At 40.7% G+C, this 20,034-nt stretch overlaps 2 protein-coding genes across 8 annotated transcripts in view; both read right to left on the reverse strand.

Annotated features, from left to right (window-relative positions):
- The window catches only part of LOC137790320 (arf-GAP with Rho-GAP domain, ANK repeat and PH domain-containing protein 1), a 41,664-nt gene extending 37,204 nt beyond the window's left edge, over nt 1–4,460 (reverse strand). For 3 of the 7 annotated variants that reach the window (XM_068584455.1, XM_068584450.1, XM_068584456.1), the window contains exons 1-2: nt 4,239–4,460; nt 3,609–3,683 (exon numbers count right to left, since the gene is read on the reverse strand). Coding sequence is in view for 1 of the 7 variants with exons in the window: in XM_068584457.1 (XP_068440558.1) it covers nt 3,609–3,802 (194 nt within the window). In the remaining 6 variants the exon portion in view is untranslated. Of the gene's footprint in view, nt 1–3,608; nt 3,987–4,238 lie in introns of those variants that run through there. The other 4 variants (XM_068584457.1, XM_068584452.1, XM_068584453.1 and 1 more) reach the window with 3 other exon arrangements.
- Nucleotides 4,461–7,166: 2,706 nt separating this feature from the next.
- Nucleotides 7,167–20,034, reverse strand: stard10 (StAR related lipid transfer domain containing 10). The gene is made up of 6 exons (XM_068585929.1): nt 19,200–20,034; nt 12,565–12,712; nt 12,099–12,202; nt 9,376–9,496; nt 8,944–8,996; nt 7,167–8,269 (listed from the first exon to the last, which is right to left on the reverse strand). The coding sequence occupies exons 1-6, from the start codon at nt 19,356–19,358 to the stop codon at nt 8,063–8,065; spliced, it is 792 nt and encodes a 263-aa protein (XP_068442030.1). The 5' UTR covers nt 19,359–20,034; the 3' UTR covers nt 7,167–8,062.

Raw genomic sequence — 20,034 nt, forward strand, 5'->3', positions numbered from 1 at the left:
AAACACATGACCAGCCTCATCTACTGCTCTCATGCAACACAGTAAAGATATGTGAAAGGTTTAAGAAAAGGTTTTTTAGCCTTGTGACATACAGCACACTTTTAGTTACACTATCCATAGTGTAACTAAAAGTGTGCTGTATGTCACAAGGCTAAAAAAAATAATCCTCAACCGTTTTCATTTTTTTACTAAGCTATCTGCTATGACGAGGTAGGACTGTGACCTTTATTCTAACTCCACTGCCAGAGTCTGTGCATATTACATCACTTCATTTCTGATCTATAGTTGAAGAGCGCTAGGATGGGTGTACGATAAAATAGCTTGGGTATGGTGCATGCAATGTTAGCCTAAATGTAGTCGGAAAGTACTCAGTGGTTAGCATGTACGTCTTTCAATCAGAGGATCAGTGTTTCGAACCCCAGTGCCACTCATCACTGTCGTTGTGTCCTTGAGCAAGACACTTAACCCATAATTGCTCCCCGTTCCAGTGTCTACAGTGTATCGAGCAAAAATGTAAGTCGCTGAGGATAAAAGCATCAGCTAAATGAAATGTAATGGAAAGCTAAGTTATATGTGACAGGTTCCCCTGCGTTGGAAATGTCCTTACTTCGATAGCTGCAAACATAAAATGTCAGCTGCGTATGCACCTGCCTTGCTCTACCTGCCTCGAGTTAGTTGCCAATAGTTACTTACCAGTATGGAATGGTATATAACTTCTGAGGTAGCGCCAACCGCTGTGAAGGTTTAATAATATCAGTCATAGTTCAAAGAAAATGTGCCACTGGGTACATAGCACAAAATGTGTCTTTGTAGTGCTTGCCATAACTTCTTGCCACCAAAACTTGAACTATTTATATAGTGCCTTTTGTGTAAATTGAAATACAGGGTGCTTAACAAACAAAGGTTGACATTAATCTATGAATGAACAGATATAACCTGCATCATCACAATAACAAAATGTTGGCTACTGGCACAGTAAACAATGTTAAACCATTTCTTACATTTCTTTAATGTCCTACATCAAGTTTTCTATGCAAAAGCGATCATCAGTCAATCAAGAAATGTATCCATGAATATCAACACAATGTTTAGATCTATACGGAGACATCTACTTAAACAAATATTCTACTTACTTAGATAGCAGAAATACAGTATGCTGTAAATGGAAACTACACTGCATGCAGTGTAAATGACTGTAAACTGGCTGAAAGGCAATACTATATTTCTCCTTAACACATACCCACTCAGTGTATCGCAAACACTGACCGCATTGCACAAGTGTCATGTTGTAAATTATATGTGTACCGAGACACACACACTATCATCATTAGTTATACTGATATTCTGGATGAAGTGGTCTCATTAGCGCTTACACAATTTTAATTTGCAACAGGTACTGAATGAAATTTGGAGGTAGCGTACCTTTAGCTTTTCATTTTGCCTATAGGCAACTTCACTTTATGCTACTCCGAGACAAGAACAGTGGCTACATGGGTAGCCACTAGAGAATAATTTTCCTTAGAACCTCAAATATATAAGGTAATAACCTTAAAAAAAATGTACGGGGCGAAAAAGAAAAAAAACACGCACACACATGGAACATGACTCATAAACACACAACTAGACATACTGCTGCTTTCAGCCCACTTTCAATTAGAACTGTATGGTGACTCAGTCCTGCCAGTAAAGGAATGCATCTGAACAATGTCCGTGAGTGAACAAGTGTGTGTGTGTGTGTGTGTGTGTGTGTGTGTGTGTGTGTGTGTGTGTGTGTGTGTGTGTGTGTGTGTGTGTGTGAGCACATGTCACAGGAGGATGTTTCCCATGGTAACCCACCAAATCGACCACATTGAACCAATGACCAATTGTATCGGCCTGTGACAAAAACACAAGGTTTAGACTTAAATCATGTTCCATGGGTCATGATGTTTCCTTCCCATAGTGGGCGTGAGCTGATATTAGATATTAGAGGTAGGAAACTGCCTATTTCCTAAGTCACTGCAGCAGGAAATGTAAAGGATATTAATGGATGGTTTTCTTGTTTTATTCCCTTGACTTTACATTCACACAGTCATTTTCATGAAGTCCCTTTTTGCTTATAGCCTGAACTAAAGTGTAGACTCTCTGACAACATATGATTATAGACTTGAGCCAACTCTGTAAACCCAGATGTTGGAAATTATCACCCATGTACATCTCCATATGGACCGCTTTAAAAACAGTGCCTCATCATAGAATCTCTTGGACAAGAAATTGGACCAAGAAATCTGACAAAATGTTGAGGAACTGCAAAGTGCTTTGAATATTTAGTCCCTAATTTAGATTTTCTATTCAACAGCACCACAAACTTACAACAAAAACTGGAAATGATATCAGTCATGAATGTATAATGCATATGGGTTGACTGTGTGTGTGTTTTAAAAGTAATGCACTCACAATTGGGATGGAAAGGTAAAGGGAAAAAAATGAAATAAGTTCTACCACGTCAAACTAATTTCATACGGATATTAGATATTGGTCCAATAAACCCAGGTATCGGGATTAAACATTTGAATCTGTGCATCCGTAGTACAAACTCATCACTGAATTCTGAAAATGTAGTCTTAAAACTTAATTAATGTGATTTTAGTCCCAGCCTCCAGATATAACTTCTTGCACAACTGGATTCTCCATTTAGCCATTCTGTGTCATTTTACCACCAGGCTGCTCACTCCGTCCTCTGAACGAGTAAGATACTCTTCCTCTCACTACAGTATGGAGTGATTCAGAAGCGAGTAATCATGTGAGTGTATGAGACAGACGGAGAAGGAAACAGAGAGAGAGAGAGAGGGGAAAAAGACACAAAAGAGATGAAGAGAGATAGAGATGGGAAGAGACAGACAAAGTTCCAGCTGCAACTTAAGGGCCGATAAATAATTCAGAGCATATATCCAGAACAAATCATCCAAAACAAGATATGAATTGGCTCGACTGAGCATAGTGCGCCTCTATTAATTGGTCTCACAAAAATCCCACTTATATCCGTACCTTAAACAAAACAACACAACATTAACAACAAAACAGGGTAAGTAGGGCTGTGATACTGCTTGATCGCTACGTTTGCCAGTCTCTCATGGGCATATGGGTATTTCTGTTGTGTTGCCCTTTGAGCAATAAACTGGTTAACAGATGTGCTGAACATCTCTAATACAGTTACATTAGCTGCACTGCGACTCTTTTAGCTTTGGTTTTGGACAGCAGAATGGTATCCGTTCAAACAGTACAGACATCATTACTTCCAGAATTATGGTTAAGAGATTACTGAACTGCACAAACATGTCCTGTTTTTCAAAGTCCAAGTTCCCCCTGCAACTACTCACCTCAGATCATATTAGTAAATACACCTAGAACAACTATCACAGCTTATCTGATGGCATACTCAAACAGTGTTACTATTGATATCATCTTATCACTTCTCAACATATATCACACACAAGAGCTCTGCGCTTGTGTGTGATATAGACTGTGACATTTTATTTTAAAGCAGAAATAAACATCCATGAGTAGCAACGTTGGTTCGTGTAATATACTGTAAGTTAGATGTTTAGGCTGTAGTGTATGTTTCCTACCTCAGAAAAAGTGTAGAAATCTCTGCTCTCAGTCTAAAAATGCTCTTATATGTCCACCTGTCACACGTCCACCTGCTAACGCATTCACAAATCACAATGAGGCGAAAAGAGCCATAAGATACACTATATTCCCCACAGGTGTAAGTCTGGTTAAAAACCATCAATATTAAATAGTCAATCGATCCATGCTTCATCCAGCTTAAAAATGACGAATTCCACTGGGGATAAACAACCCCGTCGAAGGCGGTCCCATTTCCTCTCCGCTCCCACGACTTAAAAACAACATCTAACGAGTTAATATTAACTATCCAAGGTCGGGCATTATTGCTACATTAATTAGTAACATAAATCTAAAAAGTTGAACAGGGTGGAGCTGTCGACACGACTATTCATAAACGTTTTGGTGAGATTTTAATATGGAAACGTTAAACGCTCTTTTCACCGCTGCAGCAGGTCGAGCTAACGGTCAGCGCGCGAGTGGAACCAAGACAACGCGACACGCTATCCGTTTTAACAACTCCAATCTTTCTGTGCTTTATGGTCTTTAGATAGCGTCTATTCTTATCAGCTGTTCTGGGAAAGTTTGTCTTTAAAAAAAAAAAAAGTTTGAAATTCGTGTCCCTCACTTACCTTTTCAAGTCTTTAAAAGCGTTCGACTGAAATGTGCTGGGGTCTTTGCTCCTGAGGTGAATTTAGCGACTGCGACGCGAAATAGTGGACAACATTTTTCACACGGATGAAAAGTAGTGGCAGCAACGACTCGCCGACGGGCAGTGTAAAGCTCGCGTGTAGGAAGTTAACCATTTCCGGCTATGCGTTTCAAAATACATATCACACATTGTCATTTAAGGTTGCGGCGTTTTATTTTTTAAGGCTAACAACTATGTTTTTCCGGTGTTTCTATGGCTACATTGATACAATGTATTGGCCAAAACTTCCGTACGACCGTCATGTGACCACTGAGAAAGACTGGACAACAAAGTCTGTTTTCATGCAAATGCCCTTTAAATATTTCACTTACTTCTCACTAACAAGAATCTTAAATCACACAATTGTATATACTGTACATAATATGCCCTCTGAAAATCAAACTGTAAGGAATGTCTTGGAAAGTAGTCATGATGAGCGTTTACTGACAGTTGATTATGCACATAGTCATTACATGAGGAACCGCACAATGTACACAATACACACTATACTGTACCTAATTTTCCTTGGAGAGCAAATGTATTGGCTAACTCGTTTTACAAATAAGCACACAATTCAATATTTGTACTTTAATTTTTGGGGATTTGGTTGGGGGAATTCACTGATTTATATACTTTTTATCTTAAAATAATAACAAAACTCTTTATTGTAGCATTTGAGCCAAATGACTACTTAATTGCATATGTTTCCTTTCCATGATCTCAGCAGGTGGTATTAACAGCTATATTCTACTGCGATTTCTATTGCAGTCTTACCAGGAAAATACATAATTTGTATAAGAGGTGGTGGTGACGGGAAATTCAGATCAGTATTAAAACTAGAAAGGCTGCTGATTTGTTAGTTGTAAGGTCTTATAGGAACCACAAGAGGGCAACCACTAACCATCACAACGTTGAGCCTCGGAGACTGAGAGAACTTCAAAGAACATCACATTAAAAAAAAGAAAAAAAAGAGAAGATAATTAGAATATTATTATCTAAAGGGGGAGCTGAAGGGGAATTATGTCTATTCTTTTTTGGGCTTTGTGTTTATGTGTCACATATGCGATTCATTCTGTTGTCTCTCACAGTCAATGAGTAAAAGGGTATTATCTTTTGGAGCCGGGATGAACATTGTCTTACACTGACCCTCTGACAAGTCAGTGACTCGGCAGTGTGTCACTCAATTTATTTATGACCCGGGGTAAAGATCATGGGACAATGCCAGAAAGATTAGCTTGAGTAAGGGGATGCAAGACGGAATAAGGATGAAAGGAACAGGTGACTAAGAAGATGAGAAATGGCAGAGAGAATGGAGGGAGTAAATGTTGAAGGTAAATGGGAGGGAGGTGAAAAAAGCAGGAAAGGTAAAAAGAGGGATTAACAAATTGGAGACTTTGGATGAGATAGATGTTAATAGATGGAGGAAAACAAATAACTAGATGAAGAAAAAGTAAAGAAGAGGAGAGTGAAAAAATAAAACAGGCAGCGGAAGAGAAAACAGAAGACAAGAGAATCAAAGGAGAAGTGAGGTATGGATGGGAAGCCGATGACAGGATGGATGAGGTGATGAAGAGATGGAAGGACATATAAAAGAAACAAAGAACAGGGGACATTGAACAGAGTAGGGGGAGAATACAAGAGGTGGAGTGAGAAGGAGCCAGAGAGGAGATGAGGAGGCGGTGGGGTGGTGATGAGTCATCACCAGGCTATCAGCCATGGAGGGCCTGGTTGCTGTGTGGGTGGCAGTGTGACACATATGCAGAACCACACACGCAGAGGGATGCCGGCCGTCGTGCTGCTTGTACGTCTCCCCCTGCTGCGGAGGCGGGTGGAAGACAATACAGGGATGCCACCGGGACACACAGTTCACACACTCATGCTCATGCAGCCCTTTCCTCTGATAAACACATACATGCACATGATGATGATGATGTTGATGATGATGTGTGTGTGAGTAAGAGGCCTTGTTAAGACTCTGAGGATGGATGGATGATTATGAACAAAGGCAGAGGGATAAACAGTCAATGCAGCAGTAGGAAAAAACTGGAGCTGGATACACCTCGTGCCTTTTTGCATCACTCTTTCCTTCATCATTCATAATTTATTAGGTGGTGCATACGCAGAGGCGGATGTTGCAAAAAGGGAACCGTCAGAGAAGATGACATGCGAAATAAAAAAAACATGAGGTTAGCATATACAGTACACGCTATGCACCTCTGACTGGGACACTGAGAGACTCATACAGATCCACGGACTTTCAAATGATTTTCTCATCTTGTGTATTTAATGTTTAATGCGGTCTTTAATGTTACTCAAAGGCATGTTACTGTGTTAGTACGTGTTACGCAAGACGTGTCATGTCGTCAAATATTTCCACGGGAACAGAGAAATTGTAGCTTTCGTGCATGTGGTGCATTGAGCTTTGTGCTCTCAGTCCGACCCTACATCGGGAAGAAGAGGCAGACACCCTGCAATAAGTCACTTCCTCTGTGACAGGAAAGCTCTCCCCGCTTTGTGTCTCCCTTTGGTGCTGAGTCGATCACGGAGTTGCCATGCCAACAGATTGGGGGATTCCTAATTCTCATCTAGGCCACTGCGCACACAAACGCTACACACATGCGAGCGCATGGGAGCATGCAACCAAACAAACACACATACACACTTTCCAGGAGGGAAAAAAAAAGATCATCAATAGGTTGTATGTCATGATCAATGCTCTTGTGTGTGTGTCACTGACGCAATGTGCAAATGGGAGCAGATCAACCATAGTTGAGCATCAGCATGCAAACCTGCGGCATCAGACCCGAGCAGAGGCGCTGACGCATGTAAAACGCACACACAGAGGAAAAAAAACGACTCAGCTCACCAGTGAAATTTGAAAACCTTTGTAGGAATATGTTTTTAATTTTCAAACTCTACATACATTCATACATCTCTTATTTAGAGTAGCAGACAGTATGTCTGTAAAATCTGTAAGTGTGTTTGTGTGTGTATGAAAAGGTTCCAGGTTGGGGGTTCCAGCTGCCTTCTGCACACCTGCATATTTATTATGTGCTTACAAAATGTGATGGAGACACATAATGAGTGACAGAGCAACAACATGGGTAGAATGACACTCGGGGTGTGTATACTTGTCTGATTGCATTACATTTAGTTTAAATGAATGACGTATCTCTATGTGTGTACATGATCATTAGGAGGGAGCACTGAGATGTACACTAGATAGATTGTAACTGATAAAAAAAGGGGCATTGATCGGAAATCCACTCTTCAAATTTGAATTTGTTCAGAGCTAGTTGTCCACTTTCAGGTTAGTCTTTAAACATTTCAACAGTAAATCTTACTGAGAATATATTTTGCTACGATAAAATGCATAGGTCCTGGTTAGAAAACTTTGATTTCCCTTAAAGGGCCATGAAATCACACTAACAGCTGTCTTCATGATTACAACGAATATGACTTTACCGACTTATACACATAAGTACTTTTCTTGTGAGTGCGTGGGTGTGTATCTGTGAGTGCATCTATGTTGCATGTATAAGGTCATACATTATGAATGTAAGTTTGAGATGGAGTTGGTCAAGTATGAGTCTATGGGCATGAATGGTTATATACATGTGCCTGTTAGTATGCCTGCATATGCAACAGCATATGCATAGACCTACTTTAACATAGAATCACATATACATAAGTGTAATTGTGGATGTGTATCGGGCATGCATGTAACCCTGCATTGCTGTTTGTGTGTGTATGGGTGAGAATGCGTTAGTCGCTGTCTTCTCTCTCCTGTGTCTCAGCCAGGGAGCTCTCATCAATATTCTCCAGGCTCTCAGCATGTTGGATGCTGAGCTCAGAGAGCGGGATGCTGGGCAATGTAGTCTGTTCAGGGTAGAGCCAGGGCTTGAAGCCAGGGTTGTGTCTCTGCTTCCACTCTGAATACTTCAAACAGGCTTTGTTGATCTTCTTCATCGCCTTAAAAAGAACAAAATAGAACTACAAAGGTAAGATAACATGTATTTTGTATAGACCTGTTGATTGATCATTAACAATTAGCATAAAAGGAAATGATTGCAGTTGAATGCAGTGCCAATATTCATAATTGCTCAATGCTCAGATGACATACTATTGGTTTAAAAAAGTGAACGTGTTCATGTATCAACATAATGTACTGTATTTTTATTATAAATTAATCAGAATTTTAGGCAGAGACATGACATTATTATTGTTTTTATTGTGTTGAAGTTATCAGCCTGGTTATTTCCAGTGTGACGTGTGCGTCTTGCTAAGCTGCTATTTCTTTTGCCATTTTATCATCAAGGTATTGCTCCACCACAGGCTGCTCTCCAGAGAACCTTTACCATATTCCAACAAGTACACACACACACACACACACACACACACACACACACACACACACACACACACACACACACACACACACACACACACACCCTCAAACAGACAAACAAATACTGAAAACAGTATGAAACAGTATATAAGTCTGGAACAGTATATAACAGTTCTGGAATGTGTAGGAGAGATTATTAGTTGTTGTTGATTGTTGGTTTTATAAACGCCTGTGTATTAACACGTCACTAAAGCGACAACTCACTCACAGAATCTGTGTTAATCTGCAAAAGACTTACGCGGGGAGCAAGGAAGTGGGAAGACTTGTTGACAACCCACTTGGGTAATGAACCTGTAACGAGAGACAGCAAGAACAGAGAAAAACAGAGAAAAGTGTGAGATTGACAGAGAATGTAAAACAGGAGTGTGGAGGGGGATATATATAAGAGGGACTTCAAGTTTTCTTTATTACATATCATGTCATTCAGGATGAAATAGGCAGCCAGGCACCAGGGTGAAATAGATTATGTCCTTCATATGGTTACTATGGTGACTCATATTGACATAAAGGCAGGAGAATGAATCATTCATTAGAACTTTGAGCATGCGCTAAGCACCTGGGGGTGTTTTGTGTACCAATGTCCTTCAGTCTCGTGTGTGTACTTCTATTTATTTTTTAAGTTTGTCATTGTGTGTTTTTGCTGTTGATTGCGTGTGTGTGTGTTAGTTACCTCGTGGATCTACATGGGCCATGTAAGTGAGGGTACAGAGGTTGGTTGGTCCCTGGCTCTGGATCAGGTAACCAGTCTGAATGGACACAGCGCGCACCTTGTCCTTTTTAGAAGGGTATTTCTGTAGAGGCAATGAACAAGGCAAATGTGTGATTTGTGTGATTGGGCTGTACAAATTCAGTTCAATTGAAATTATGTTTATTTGAACGTACACATAAAGGTTTGTATTGGAACATTTCATTCATATTCAGGGCATGCATGCATCACGCTTGAAGAAACCCTGTAAAATCATTCATATTTAATTCATTAATTCATTATGTATCTGAGACACACACGCATGCACACACACACACGCACACACACACACACGAAATAAAAAGAAATGTTGTAAGCTCCTTTTGTCAATCTGTCCAATGGTTGGACAACTTTGTGCAGGGTTAGCATTACCCTGCATTTAGCATTAGGATTCTGAGGTAATTTATATGTTGCGTGTTCTTCTTGTTGCTGCCAATCAATCAGATGTTCTGCTTCATAGTCAAATTTCAGATGCAAATTCAGTTCACACTCCTCTGTCGTAAAGGCCGAATATTCCATTGCTGGCCACTTCTTAACTGCAGAGTTAAGAAGCACACAGAGCAGCAGTCAGCTCAGGAAACCTTCTTCAGAGGAAAACTTCACACAACTGATTTATCATTCCTCAACTATTTAACTCATATGTCTTGTGACTCCACCTTCACTTGTAGGCTACATTGTATGGATTTCTGCTGACACTACCGTGACAGCTTTCAATACATCAACAGGTTTCTTAGAAATCAGCGATGACTTTATGGTCAGTCTTTTTACAGTCTTGACACTTCCGCTTTACCAGGAAACTACATATCCGACCTGATGATCAGTCACAATAAGAAATGAGTTGATCGACAGAACATTTACTTAACTTTGTGTCTTTTGGCTGTTGTGACACTTGTTATTCTTGTCATTTTATATATTCAATGATGAATCAACACTGCATACAGTAGCATCTACAGGGATGCTAGCAGCACTATCAGGCCGCACTTACTGTAGGCAGAGCGTTCCTTTGAACTAAATGATAACACCAATATGCTAATATGCTCATAATGACAATGCTAACTTGCTGATGTCTAGCAAGTACAATGTTTACCATCTTCACCGTCTGAGTTTACTATGTCAGCATCACAAAGAACAGCTGTGGCTGATGGGAATGTCAATAGTTTTGCAGGTATTGTTCAAAAGTTAGTGGCCTTCATCTTCTGGAAACAAAATTCCATGATCCATCCAATAACAGCACTGCACCTGGAGCCATGCTGCTAGAAAAAGGTGCTCAAAAGTAGATCAACTGAGTAGTCAGAAGTTAGCTGTAGCACTAACATAAATATAGACCCCTATTGCAAGAACAAGTTAGATGGGGCAGTGGCAAATCTCAAAAGGATGATTGCTAAAAAGAATTGTGCAAATATAAGATTAAAAACCGTGGGAAAGAATGCAGATTCATTTAGTGTCAAATATTAGTATACAGTATAAGAGGACTAACTCCTGGAGGTGGTTGTGTAAACTCAGCACTCCACTAAGGATCCCTTAAGCTGCACTCCACAAGTCAGGCTCTCAACTTCTAGTGATAGAGTGACCTTGGCTAACCAAACACACGGCCATGCCCACACAAACGTGGAACACGCACACACATGCACACACACACACGCATGCACGCACGCACACGCACACACACAGTGTCTTATGTTCTTAACCACTTGTTATTGCAGGAATGCAGAAGGCGGAAGTCAACAGCTGAGTCACATGAGAGTTCTTATCTTTTTGTAAACATTATATTCATGAACAAAACTGAGTAAGCGACATACAGACAGAAACGCCAGAGAGCCAGAGAAGAAAATGAAAATGAGAAAGAAAAAAGTTGTAAACTATAACTAAAGTATAACTATAATGATAAGTGATTTATCATATAATTCAAGCTTCTCAGTTGTGAGGATTTTCTGCTTCTCTTAGCCTCATAATATAATAATAAACTGAATGTCTTTGAGAACATATCAATTTGCAATTTTATACACCGGACAATATACGAGTTGAGAAAATAATTGGAAGACGAAACGATAACGCAACTAATCGTTTTTTGCAGCCCGAGAGAGAGGTGACGAGTACCAGATTTTACACAGAATGGTTCTTGTTCTCTTCCTCCTGTTGAAGAAGAAACATAGACAAACAGCCAAAGTAAAAGCCGGAGGTGCCTGGCCTGATTCCAAACTCAAAGTCACTCAGCGTTCTGTAATCAGTCTGTTTGTTTTACTCAAGTTCTTAAAAAGCAGGACTAGAACTAAAACACAATGTATTCAACGGAATCAAATTAACTACCCAACACTAAAAGTGAAGCAGTGCCAGCACACAGTACATCAATCATTCTCACAGTTAAAAGCAGGAGGTATGAGGGGGCTCTCTCTTTGAAAAGGTGCCAAGCTCTCTTTACTTCCTGGATGCAGTTAAATGACTGACAGAAACACACCTTTCCACAAATATTCAAGGACTTCTTCTCATCCAGACCAACGCCCTTAAGCTCGCTAAACTGGATCAACGTTTCACAATGCGCCTTTGAACATACATGTACAGAGTTCTGAGAATGAGCAGGGCCTCAGCTGAGCATGTGTAAGCTCTGCACATAAGTTGATGTGTACAAGTGTGTGTAAGTTTGCACTCACGGGATGTTTGACAGAGTAGTTCATGATGATGTAATCTTTTCCCATTGGCAGCCAGGAGCGAAGCGTGATGACATCGCGGTTCTTAAGAGGACTTGGACACTTCCCTGTTCAAATACAAGATAAATGTGATTAAAAGACATTGTACTCGAGCTGAACTTAGAACTTTGAGCATGCGCTAAGCACCTGGGGGTGTTTTGTGTACCAATGTCCTTCAGTCTCGTGTGTGTACTTCTATTTATTTTTTAAAGTTTGTCATTTTGTGTTTTTGCTGTTGATTGCCTGTGTGTGTGTGTGTGTGTGTGTGTGTGTGTGTGTGTGTGTGTGTGTGTGTGTGTGTGTGTGTGTGTGTGTGTGTGTGTGTGTGTGTGTGTGTGTGTGTGCTTCCATTCACAGCACTTAATCATGTTAGTGACAAATGAAAGCTTTTTGTGAACAGCTTATGTTTACACTCGAGTGAGGGACATACACGAGTAGTAACCAACATCTGCATTGACTGTAAGTTTCCCGATATCGAAGGTCTCGATGACGTTTGTGTCCCATTTCCTTCTGTACTCAATATCATGGAGAACGTCATACATGATCTCAGCTGACACGTCCTTGCACACCATCCGACACTGAAAAAAAGAGACAGACAGAAAGAGACAGAATGATTATTTTCAGGCAATTAAGTAAACCATTGATTAATTCTGATTTATTGTGTTTACAATACAAAACGCATGCAATCATGCATCTTTTTTTTTTTAGCTCTTATGTGGGGTCGGAAGTAAGAAAAACAAGATTTTATTCTATAAATGTAAAGTAAAGTACAGTGTGAATGTTGAGCAGAGCCGTAGAGTTTGTCGCTGTTCACGCCAATAAAGGGTGTGACACAAATACAAACTCTGGTAAAACCCAACAAAGACGAGCACATGAATCCACAATCATATTAATCTGATGTGCAAACAGAACCAATAAATTCAGACACACTCAGGTTGAAAGTAACACACAGACACATGTACACCCAACTGTGGGCATAACTGTGTAAATTATTAGATTAAGGTGGTCAGAGTGTGTAGGTGTCAGAGGTCAGAGTTTGTTTTTTTTTAAACATTAAGAGAAAAGCCACGACCGACGTGTGATTACCTGATCTAAACTCTTAAATGGAAAACAACACCATCACGATAGGATCGAGACAGACACACAGACACAGTCTGCCAAATGGTTTTGTGAAGGTGACAGTGAGGGATTTTTAGAGGCCATTCACGTCCTAGAATCTAGTTTAAAAAACCTTCACATAAATGATATGGACGTATCAAAGCAGAATCAAAGAAGACTCAATTGTTTATGCATCCTTTTGTTGATTTGAAACAAGTGTGATGTAGTGTGTCACAGCTTTTAATGAAACCATAAGGGACTCCTGCCGACGTCAGCTTTGGAGTAGATGGCACTGTACATACACTCTGCGTAAAGAGAGGCCTGCAGCCCTCGAGTGAAGCCGTTACTACAGTTACAATTGCCAGGGTGGAATTAGTCTTCATAAGAACAACAAATAAGGACAGAACAATGGAGGATGAGAGGCATAAAGAGTAACTATGAGAGGCCCAAAAGAAAAAAAAGAAGAGGTAATGAGTAATAAATTGACTGCGGGTGGGTGTCTGTCCCAAACGATTGTAACTCCCATTACGAATGAGCCCAGGGGAGTTCAAACTTCTGATCGCTGAGGCCTCAGTTAAAGAAAATGATCACCAACCTTACTCTGTCTGGCTATGGAGCGCTCTTTGGTGTAAGAGCCCAAAATATGCACTTTTCACTTTAAAATGTTTTATCTGAAGTGCTGATTCAGATATGATATCTGCAAAAGCCTTTAATTCAATTTAATTCTGTTATGAAAGAGTAAAATAAGTTATAACATGACTACGGGTCGAGAGCCACGCTAACAGCTGTGAGGCTGTGTTTAGGCACAGTGGTGCTAACGTCGGCATGCTAACATCTTAGCTTTGATCGTCTTAGTTTAGCATATTACTATTTGCTTATCAGGCTTATCAATTAAACACACAGAAAGGGCACCATGTTAGAAAAGCCCCAAATGAATTGACGTAATTGTCCTGAGACCAGATATCATTTTAAATCTCAACATCTCATTTTGGCTTCCAACCCATTTATTCAAGACATTTTTTTTATTCCCTCCTAAATTCAAGCATTGTGAGAGCTATGCCAACGTGTTGCTGCAGTCAAATTAAATTTAATTTACGTAGCCATGGCCACAATCTCACAGCGCTTCACAACCAGCCTCGCTGTAAAATAATAGAAATGGAAAGAGCTAAGTGAAATGCAAACTGTCCACTTAGTCTCTGTGAACCCATGATTTTGAGGTCAGATACTGGGAACCATAATGGACAGAAATAAAACTAAATGTTTCATTAGATTACTTGCTTTACTTGAGTGTTTAAATTCCTGCATTTTTATACTTCTAATCAATTTATCTGACAACTAAAGCTGCATGTGATCAATTACACTGTTGTTGATGTATTTATCCAAGCGTGGACACTCAGTGGCCGTGAGGTACACCTGTACAATCCTATACAGCTGTTATGCCATTAAGTTTATTTTCATGATGCCTTTTATAGTTAGAATAATGACAAGTCCAGAACAACACCACCACTACATGTGGCGTTGATGCTAAGACATGCAGTATAATTGAATTTGCACCTCCATAAGGCGGCATACAAAAAAAATTCTTGCAAAGTCAAACCGGTCTCCATAAACTGTATCAGCACTAAAAAATAGAGGTCTGGCTGCAAACACTGCTATAGGGGAAATAACACTCCGGCTTGTTTGTATTTCTTTTAACCAATCACACTCGTCTTAGGCTCGTCTTAGGCACTGATGTCGACCTTGCATGGTAGCTCCAACCATCAGTGTGTGAATGGGACTTTGTCGTATACAAACTTGTAATTAAGTAAAGTTTCCAGCACTGTAATTAATAAACTAGAATATGAGGAAGATTATAAAAAAATAATGTATTGACTGTTCAAATGTCATTTATAAACGTAAGGTCATCTGATTCTGATGTACCTAAAATAAAAATATTAAAGACAGTAGTTCAACGTTTTCACACATATTCTGTTATTACCCAGAGATGACTGAGTGAATATTACAGGGAAACAATAATGCATTGGGATTACTGCTGACGCTTTGCTTGTTACCAAATGAAAGGCTTGTTTCTTGCTCTGCAGCAAGAACTCCCCATACTGGAAGTACAACAACACATACAGTATATATAGTATGATGGGGTTTTCAAAATATACTTTGCCAAAGCCATGTTTGTTGCCTCAACAGAAGAAAAAAAACACTGCAATGGATTATTTCTACAAAAGGCAACCATGCGCAAATAATGATTGTATATTTGATATCCGTGCGTAGACAGGTTGGAGAGGACCTGTAGGTCAGCAAAGACCAGAGAGAATAAAGAATGTGTTGTGTTCACAGGCAAACTGAAACCGGAGTAGAAGGAAGAAGGACGACCAAATGAAAAAGGCAAAAGAAGAGAACGAGAGGGAGCAGAACACATTCAGTGCAGAATGAAGACTTACAGTCAGCTCAGTACATGGGTGCCTAATTTTATTATACACTAATTCAGTGAAGTCAACAGATGAAGCAAGGAGACGGAGATAGAGGCGAGTGAAAGGGAGTTCAGAGAGACGAAGCAGAGACGGAGGGAGACAAAGAGGCCCACATGTAGGTAGACAAACAATACGTGTGCGTATGGTTTGGTGAGTCTTTTCTGCATGGCAGGTCCGAGTTCACACTGCGCCCACTGCCCACTCAAAAGAACACCCATGTCCTCTGACTTTTGCACATCCAACCCATGCCGCCTACTACTCATCCTCTTCCTTATTCCCTGTCTCACCAACTCTTCTTCACCAACTCCCCGCCACTGTCTTCCATTCCTTGCTCCGTACTCTTGTTGTGTGCTCCTCTGGTTGCTGATACATGATTGCAGAAGACAATTACGAACACAAAAAAAAGGAAATGGAAGAGTGCCTGACGTGTGATTCAGAGCCGGGTTTCCCTGTGTGTCAGTAGCGAGAAAGCAAACCCGGGGAGTCTCCACTATATGCATGCATGTGTGTTTGTGTGTATGTGTGCATGACAGAGAGGCAGTCCGACAGTTTTGCAAACTATCACAGTACCAAAAACCATCTACACACTAACACACACCCACACATTGTGCATGTGCATTGTGTGTGGAGTCACATGCTGATAAATTATATGATCTGGACGGTCACAGCTGTGATTACACTGTGAAACCTAACGTTATTATTGATGAACATGGCACCGGCAAGGAAGATAACGGGGCTGATGATAATTAGGTTGCTAATGATAATGATGATTGCCAGACTTTTCTCTCTCTCTCTCTCTCTCTCTCTCTCTCTCTCTCTCTCTCTCTCTCTCTCTCTCTCTCTCTCTCTCTCTCTCTCTCTCTCTCTCTCTCTCTCTCTCTCTCTCCTATTAATGCTCAACATTCATCAGCATGCTTTTATTTCATCTATAAATAGAAGAGCAGTATCTGTGGCATTGCTGCATGTTCCCCCCCCCCCCCTTCTCCCTCCCTACACACACTCACACACAGACACACACACACAAACGATCTATACACAACACCTGCCTTATTTCCCCATCACTAGAATCACGTAATCATTTTGTGAGAAGGAATAAATAAACTTGTGCAATCTCAGAGTTTGGTTAAAAACTCGTTCTGTGTATGAGACTGAAAGAACGCAAGAGTCAAAGAATAATGTAACCAAGCAAAATAAAGCTCCTGTAACTGTCAAATTTACATAAAGATAAAAGTGGCAGGTATAGATATGAGCCCTATTTAAACTCCTAATGTGTGTCTGTGTGCACTTTCTACTTTTCTCTGTTTGCAGAGCTGTCCCGAGGAAACACACCTGTCCTGAACTACTGCACGGACCCACGCACACAAAAACACACACGTATTACCCAGCTGATGCAGGCATGATACTCCTCTCCTTTGGCACACATGGGACATACCCTGAGGAATCATGCACACAGAAACACACACACACACGCAAAAGAGAGACCCCGCTTCAAAGGGACAGATACAATAGATAGACGGGGGCTGGGGAAATCCCTCTGCTGCTGTGGCCCTTGCACACCCACATGAACAGACACACACCCTGTCTTGCACACACTCCACTTTATTTAACAAAGTAAACACCTGGTGCCTTCCTCCCACTCTTCGGACCCGGATATATCAGCAGGAACACACACACACACACACACACACACACACACGTTTACCCAATGGCCAATGTATCCCAGTGTAAAATTACAGTAATCAGAATGTTAGATCAGTAGATTTTGAGCCAGTTAAGCTTGCATGGCCAGTCAGTCAGGTCTGAGGCTTAGTGGAGACTGTAGTGGTAACTGACAATGTGAATCGCACGTATAGCAAAGAAATAACGTTTAACTCCAGGCTGTCAACCCCAACTGCTAATAGATTTGGTGGCTAGATGATCACTGCAGGCACACTGTCCATGTTGTTTGAATGAAAATCTTACACCTGTTATTCAAGTAGTTATATATGACCTAAGTATGTATGAATCCTCAACTCTAAGTAGGTTGTTATACATTCATACACTATACATCCCCTTATCTTCTTTAAATATTTAATTATTATTAAAATATTTTAATTATCTTAATGTGTGTGCACATTTTTTTAATCATCAATTCCTATTCAAATATGTTCATGCCACAAATGTGCTGAATTAGTTTTGTTCATGTTGGTCCCTGTCCAGGAACACTAATAAATAATTAATAATGACAGGATCAAATAGACTGTGTTAGATTGTACACAGCAGTTTTTCCACATCTTAAAGTGATGCAGTCATTCCTGCCTCCACATCGACTGCCAACGCAAACATTCACGTTTGAAACAAACTGCCACGACTGCGGTTTGACTAGATAACCAAGTTATTTCACATTAGCTTAAATAAACAAAGGAGGAACTACTTTCCATACTGTAACGTGTGTTACTGAATTAATCTCAAACTGGACTCGAGTGACGTTTTCGAGCTGGTTAATCATAAATACCAACAAAACATGACAAACGACCAACACAAGTTACAAGAGCCCAAAATTATGTCTTTAACCCCTCATATTTTCGGCATTAAACCCAAAGATGTTTTTAATCATTTTAAAACAGAGAAACGCAGCATATCCTTAAAGTCGCAGAAGCTGTAACCACCAAATAACTTTCAATTTGTAACTGAATTTATTGATACCTTTTCTGTCTATTGACTAACAGCTTATTGATTATTCTTTCCAGCCATTGACAGTTGTATTGTTTATGGCACCATTTAAGCTTTTGTTCACTTCCATGTGCTGTGTTAAAAAAAAAAAAAAAAATTGTATGCAAAACCAATTTGAAGTCAACAAAGTAAGCTGAAATATGATACTCAACACACTACCTCATATGTTTTTGGGTAGAGACTTGAAAATAGTTTCACTAGCAGAGGATAATGGAGTCTAGTCCCCAGAGAAGAAAACCTGACTCTTGAGGCTCTCACTTCTCTAAATTACTGGGGCTTTTTTATGGTGTGCATCAGGCATACATTCACAATTTAGCCACTGTACACGTGTATAAATAGATGAGCAGATCTAACACAGGATGTGTTCACCAAACAGTGATGTTACAAAAAAGTTGCATGCTGCAGGCTTTTACAGTTGCACTGTTAGTACTTTTCATTCATTCATTAGCATCATATTGGGAATATTACACCCATTTGTTTGTGTGATTATAAAAAGGGACAGCATATAATATGCCACGTCATCTGACTACATTTCTCTGAAATGCAATAAGCTGTTCGTGTGTTGTAGAAGTCTCTGCAACTACCATGCAGCAAAAAGAGCAGTTAAAGCTTGTCAGCAGTTTTCATCACATGGGCATTTAGCAAAGGTCCCCTGCCACCTGGATTATACAGTACAGTCCGTTTCTTTCCTCCAAATATAAATCAAATGTACACTTTGTTTTAACATATGCTAAGGACTTGTCCCTCTCTTCTGCTTCGTCCCTGTGCGGCGGTGAAACAGTCTCACCTTAATTTTGTGGATGGACTTTCCCTCCTCCAGACCCTGGGTCCACACCGTGATGCCCCCCTTGTTGTGGTTCACGCTCCAGCCTTCCTCGCACAGGCACTCCGCCTTGAAGCTGGCAAACGCCCGGTCGTCCGGGATGGTCACAGTCTGTCCAGACATTGTTACCGGGGGAAGGGGAGGGTGGAGAGGAGAAGAGAAGGGGAGTCTGTGAGACTCCTGGCGGGCCCGGAGGAGACACGGCGAGCCGGGGAAATGAAGGGACGCAGAGAGCCAGCCGCTCGGGTCCTCCTCTTCTGTAGGAATGATTTGTCTAATTCAATTTCCTCCTCTCACGAAGCTTTTTGTGGGCTGCACCGCGTCTTGTGATGACCAATGTGTTCCCGTGTGTGTGCGTGTGTGTGCGTGTGCGCGTGCGCGCGTTCAGGGAGGTGCAACAACCGCAATCCACCCTGTGCAAACTAATGAAACAGAGGTGAATACGCGAAGTCTCGCGCAGGTGAGAAGACGCACAAGGAATAATGCGAAGAAGTGTCGAAATGAAATGTGCCTTTGAGTGGATCGCGGTGGTTGAATAAGTTTCAGATCGGTTAGGCAGTCCACAGAAACAGCCGCTCTTCAGACGAACCATATGTTTCTGTTTCCGCACGTCTCTCCGTTTCTCTATCTCCACGTCTCCTTCTTTACCTGTCTACTCGTTTGTGTTTTATTTCTCTTTCCCTCTCTCTCTTTCTCTCTCTCGCTCGCTCTCTCTCTCTCCCTCTCTCAATTGAAATCTTGCGTGAGCTTGTAATCATTCGCGGAGGTTCTCCATCGCTGCGTCGCTGCTGTGGCAGGT

Source organism: Clinocottus analis, unplaced genomic scaffold (assembly GCF_023055335.1).
Source record: "Clinocottus analis isolate CAN_PGR_092001 unplaced genomic scaffold, fCliAna1.0.p SCAF_2, whole genome shotgun sequence".
NCBI classification, from domain to species: Eukaryota; Metazoa; Chordata; class Actinopteri; order Perciformes; family Cottidae; genus Clinocottus; species Clinocottus analis.

Excerpts from the sequence above, each read along its gene's own strand:
- stard10 (XM_068585929.1), bottom strand. The coding sequence starts at position 19,358 with ATGTCTGGACAGACTGTGACCATCCCGGACGACCGGGCGTTTGCCAGC. Across the intron at positions 12,713-19,199 it reads AGTCCATCCACAAAATTAAG|TGTCGGATGGTGTGCAAGGA; the intron begins GTGAGACTGTTT and ends TCTTTTTTTCAG. Across the intron at positions 8,270-8,943 it reads CCCACTTCCTTGCTCCCCGC|GCGATGAAGAAGATCAACAA; the intron begins GTAAGTCTTTTG and ends GTTCTTTTTAAG.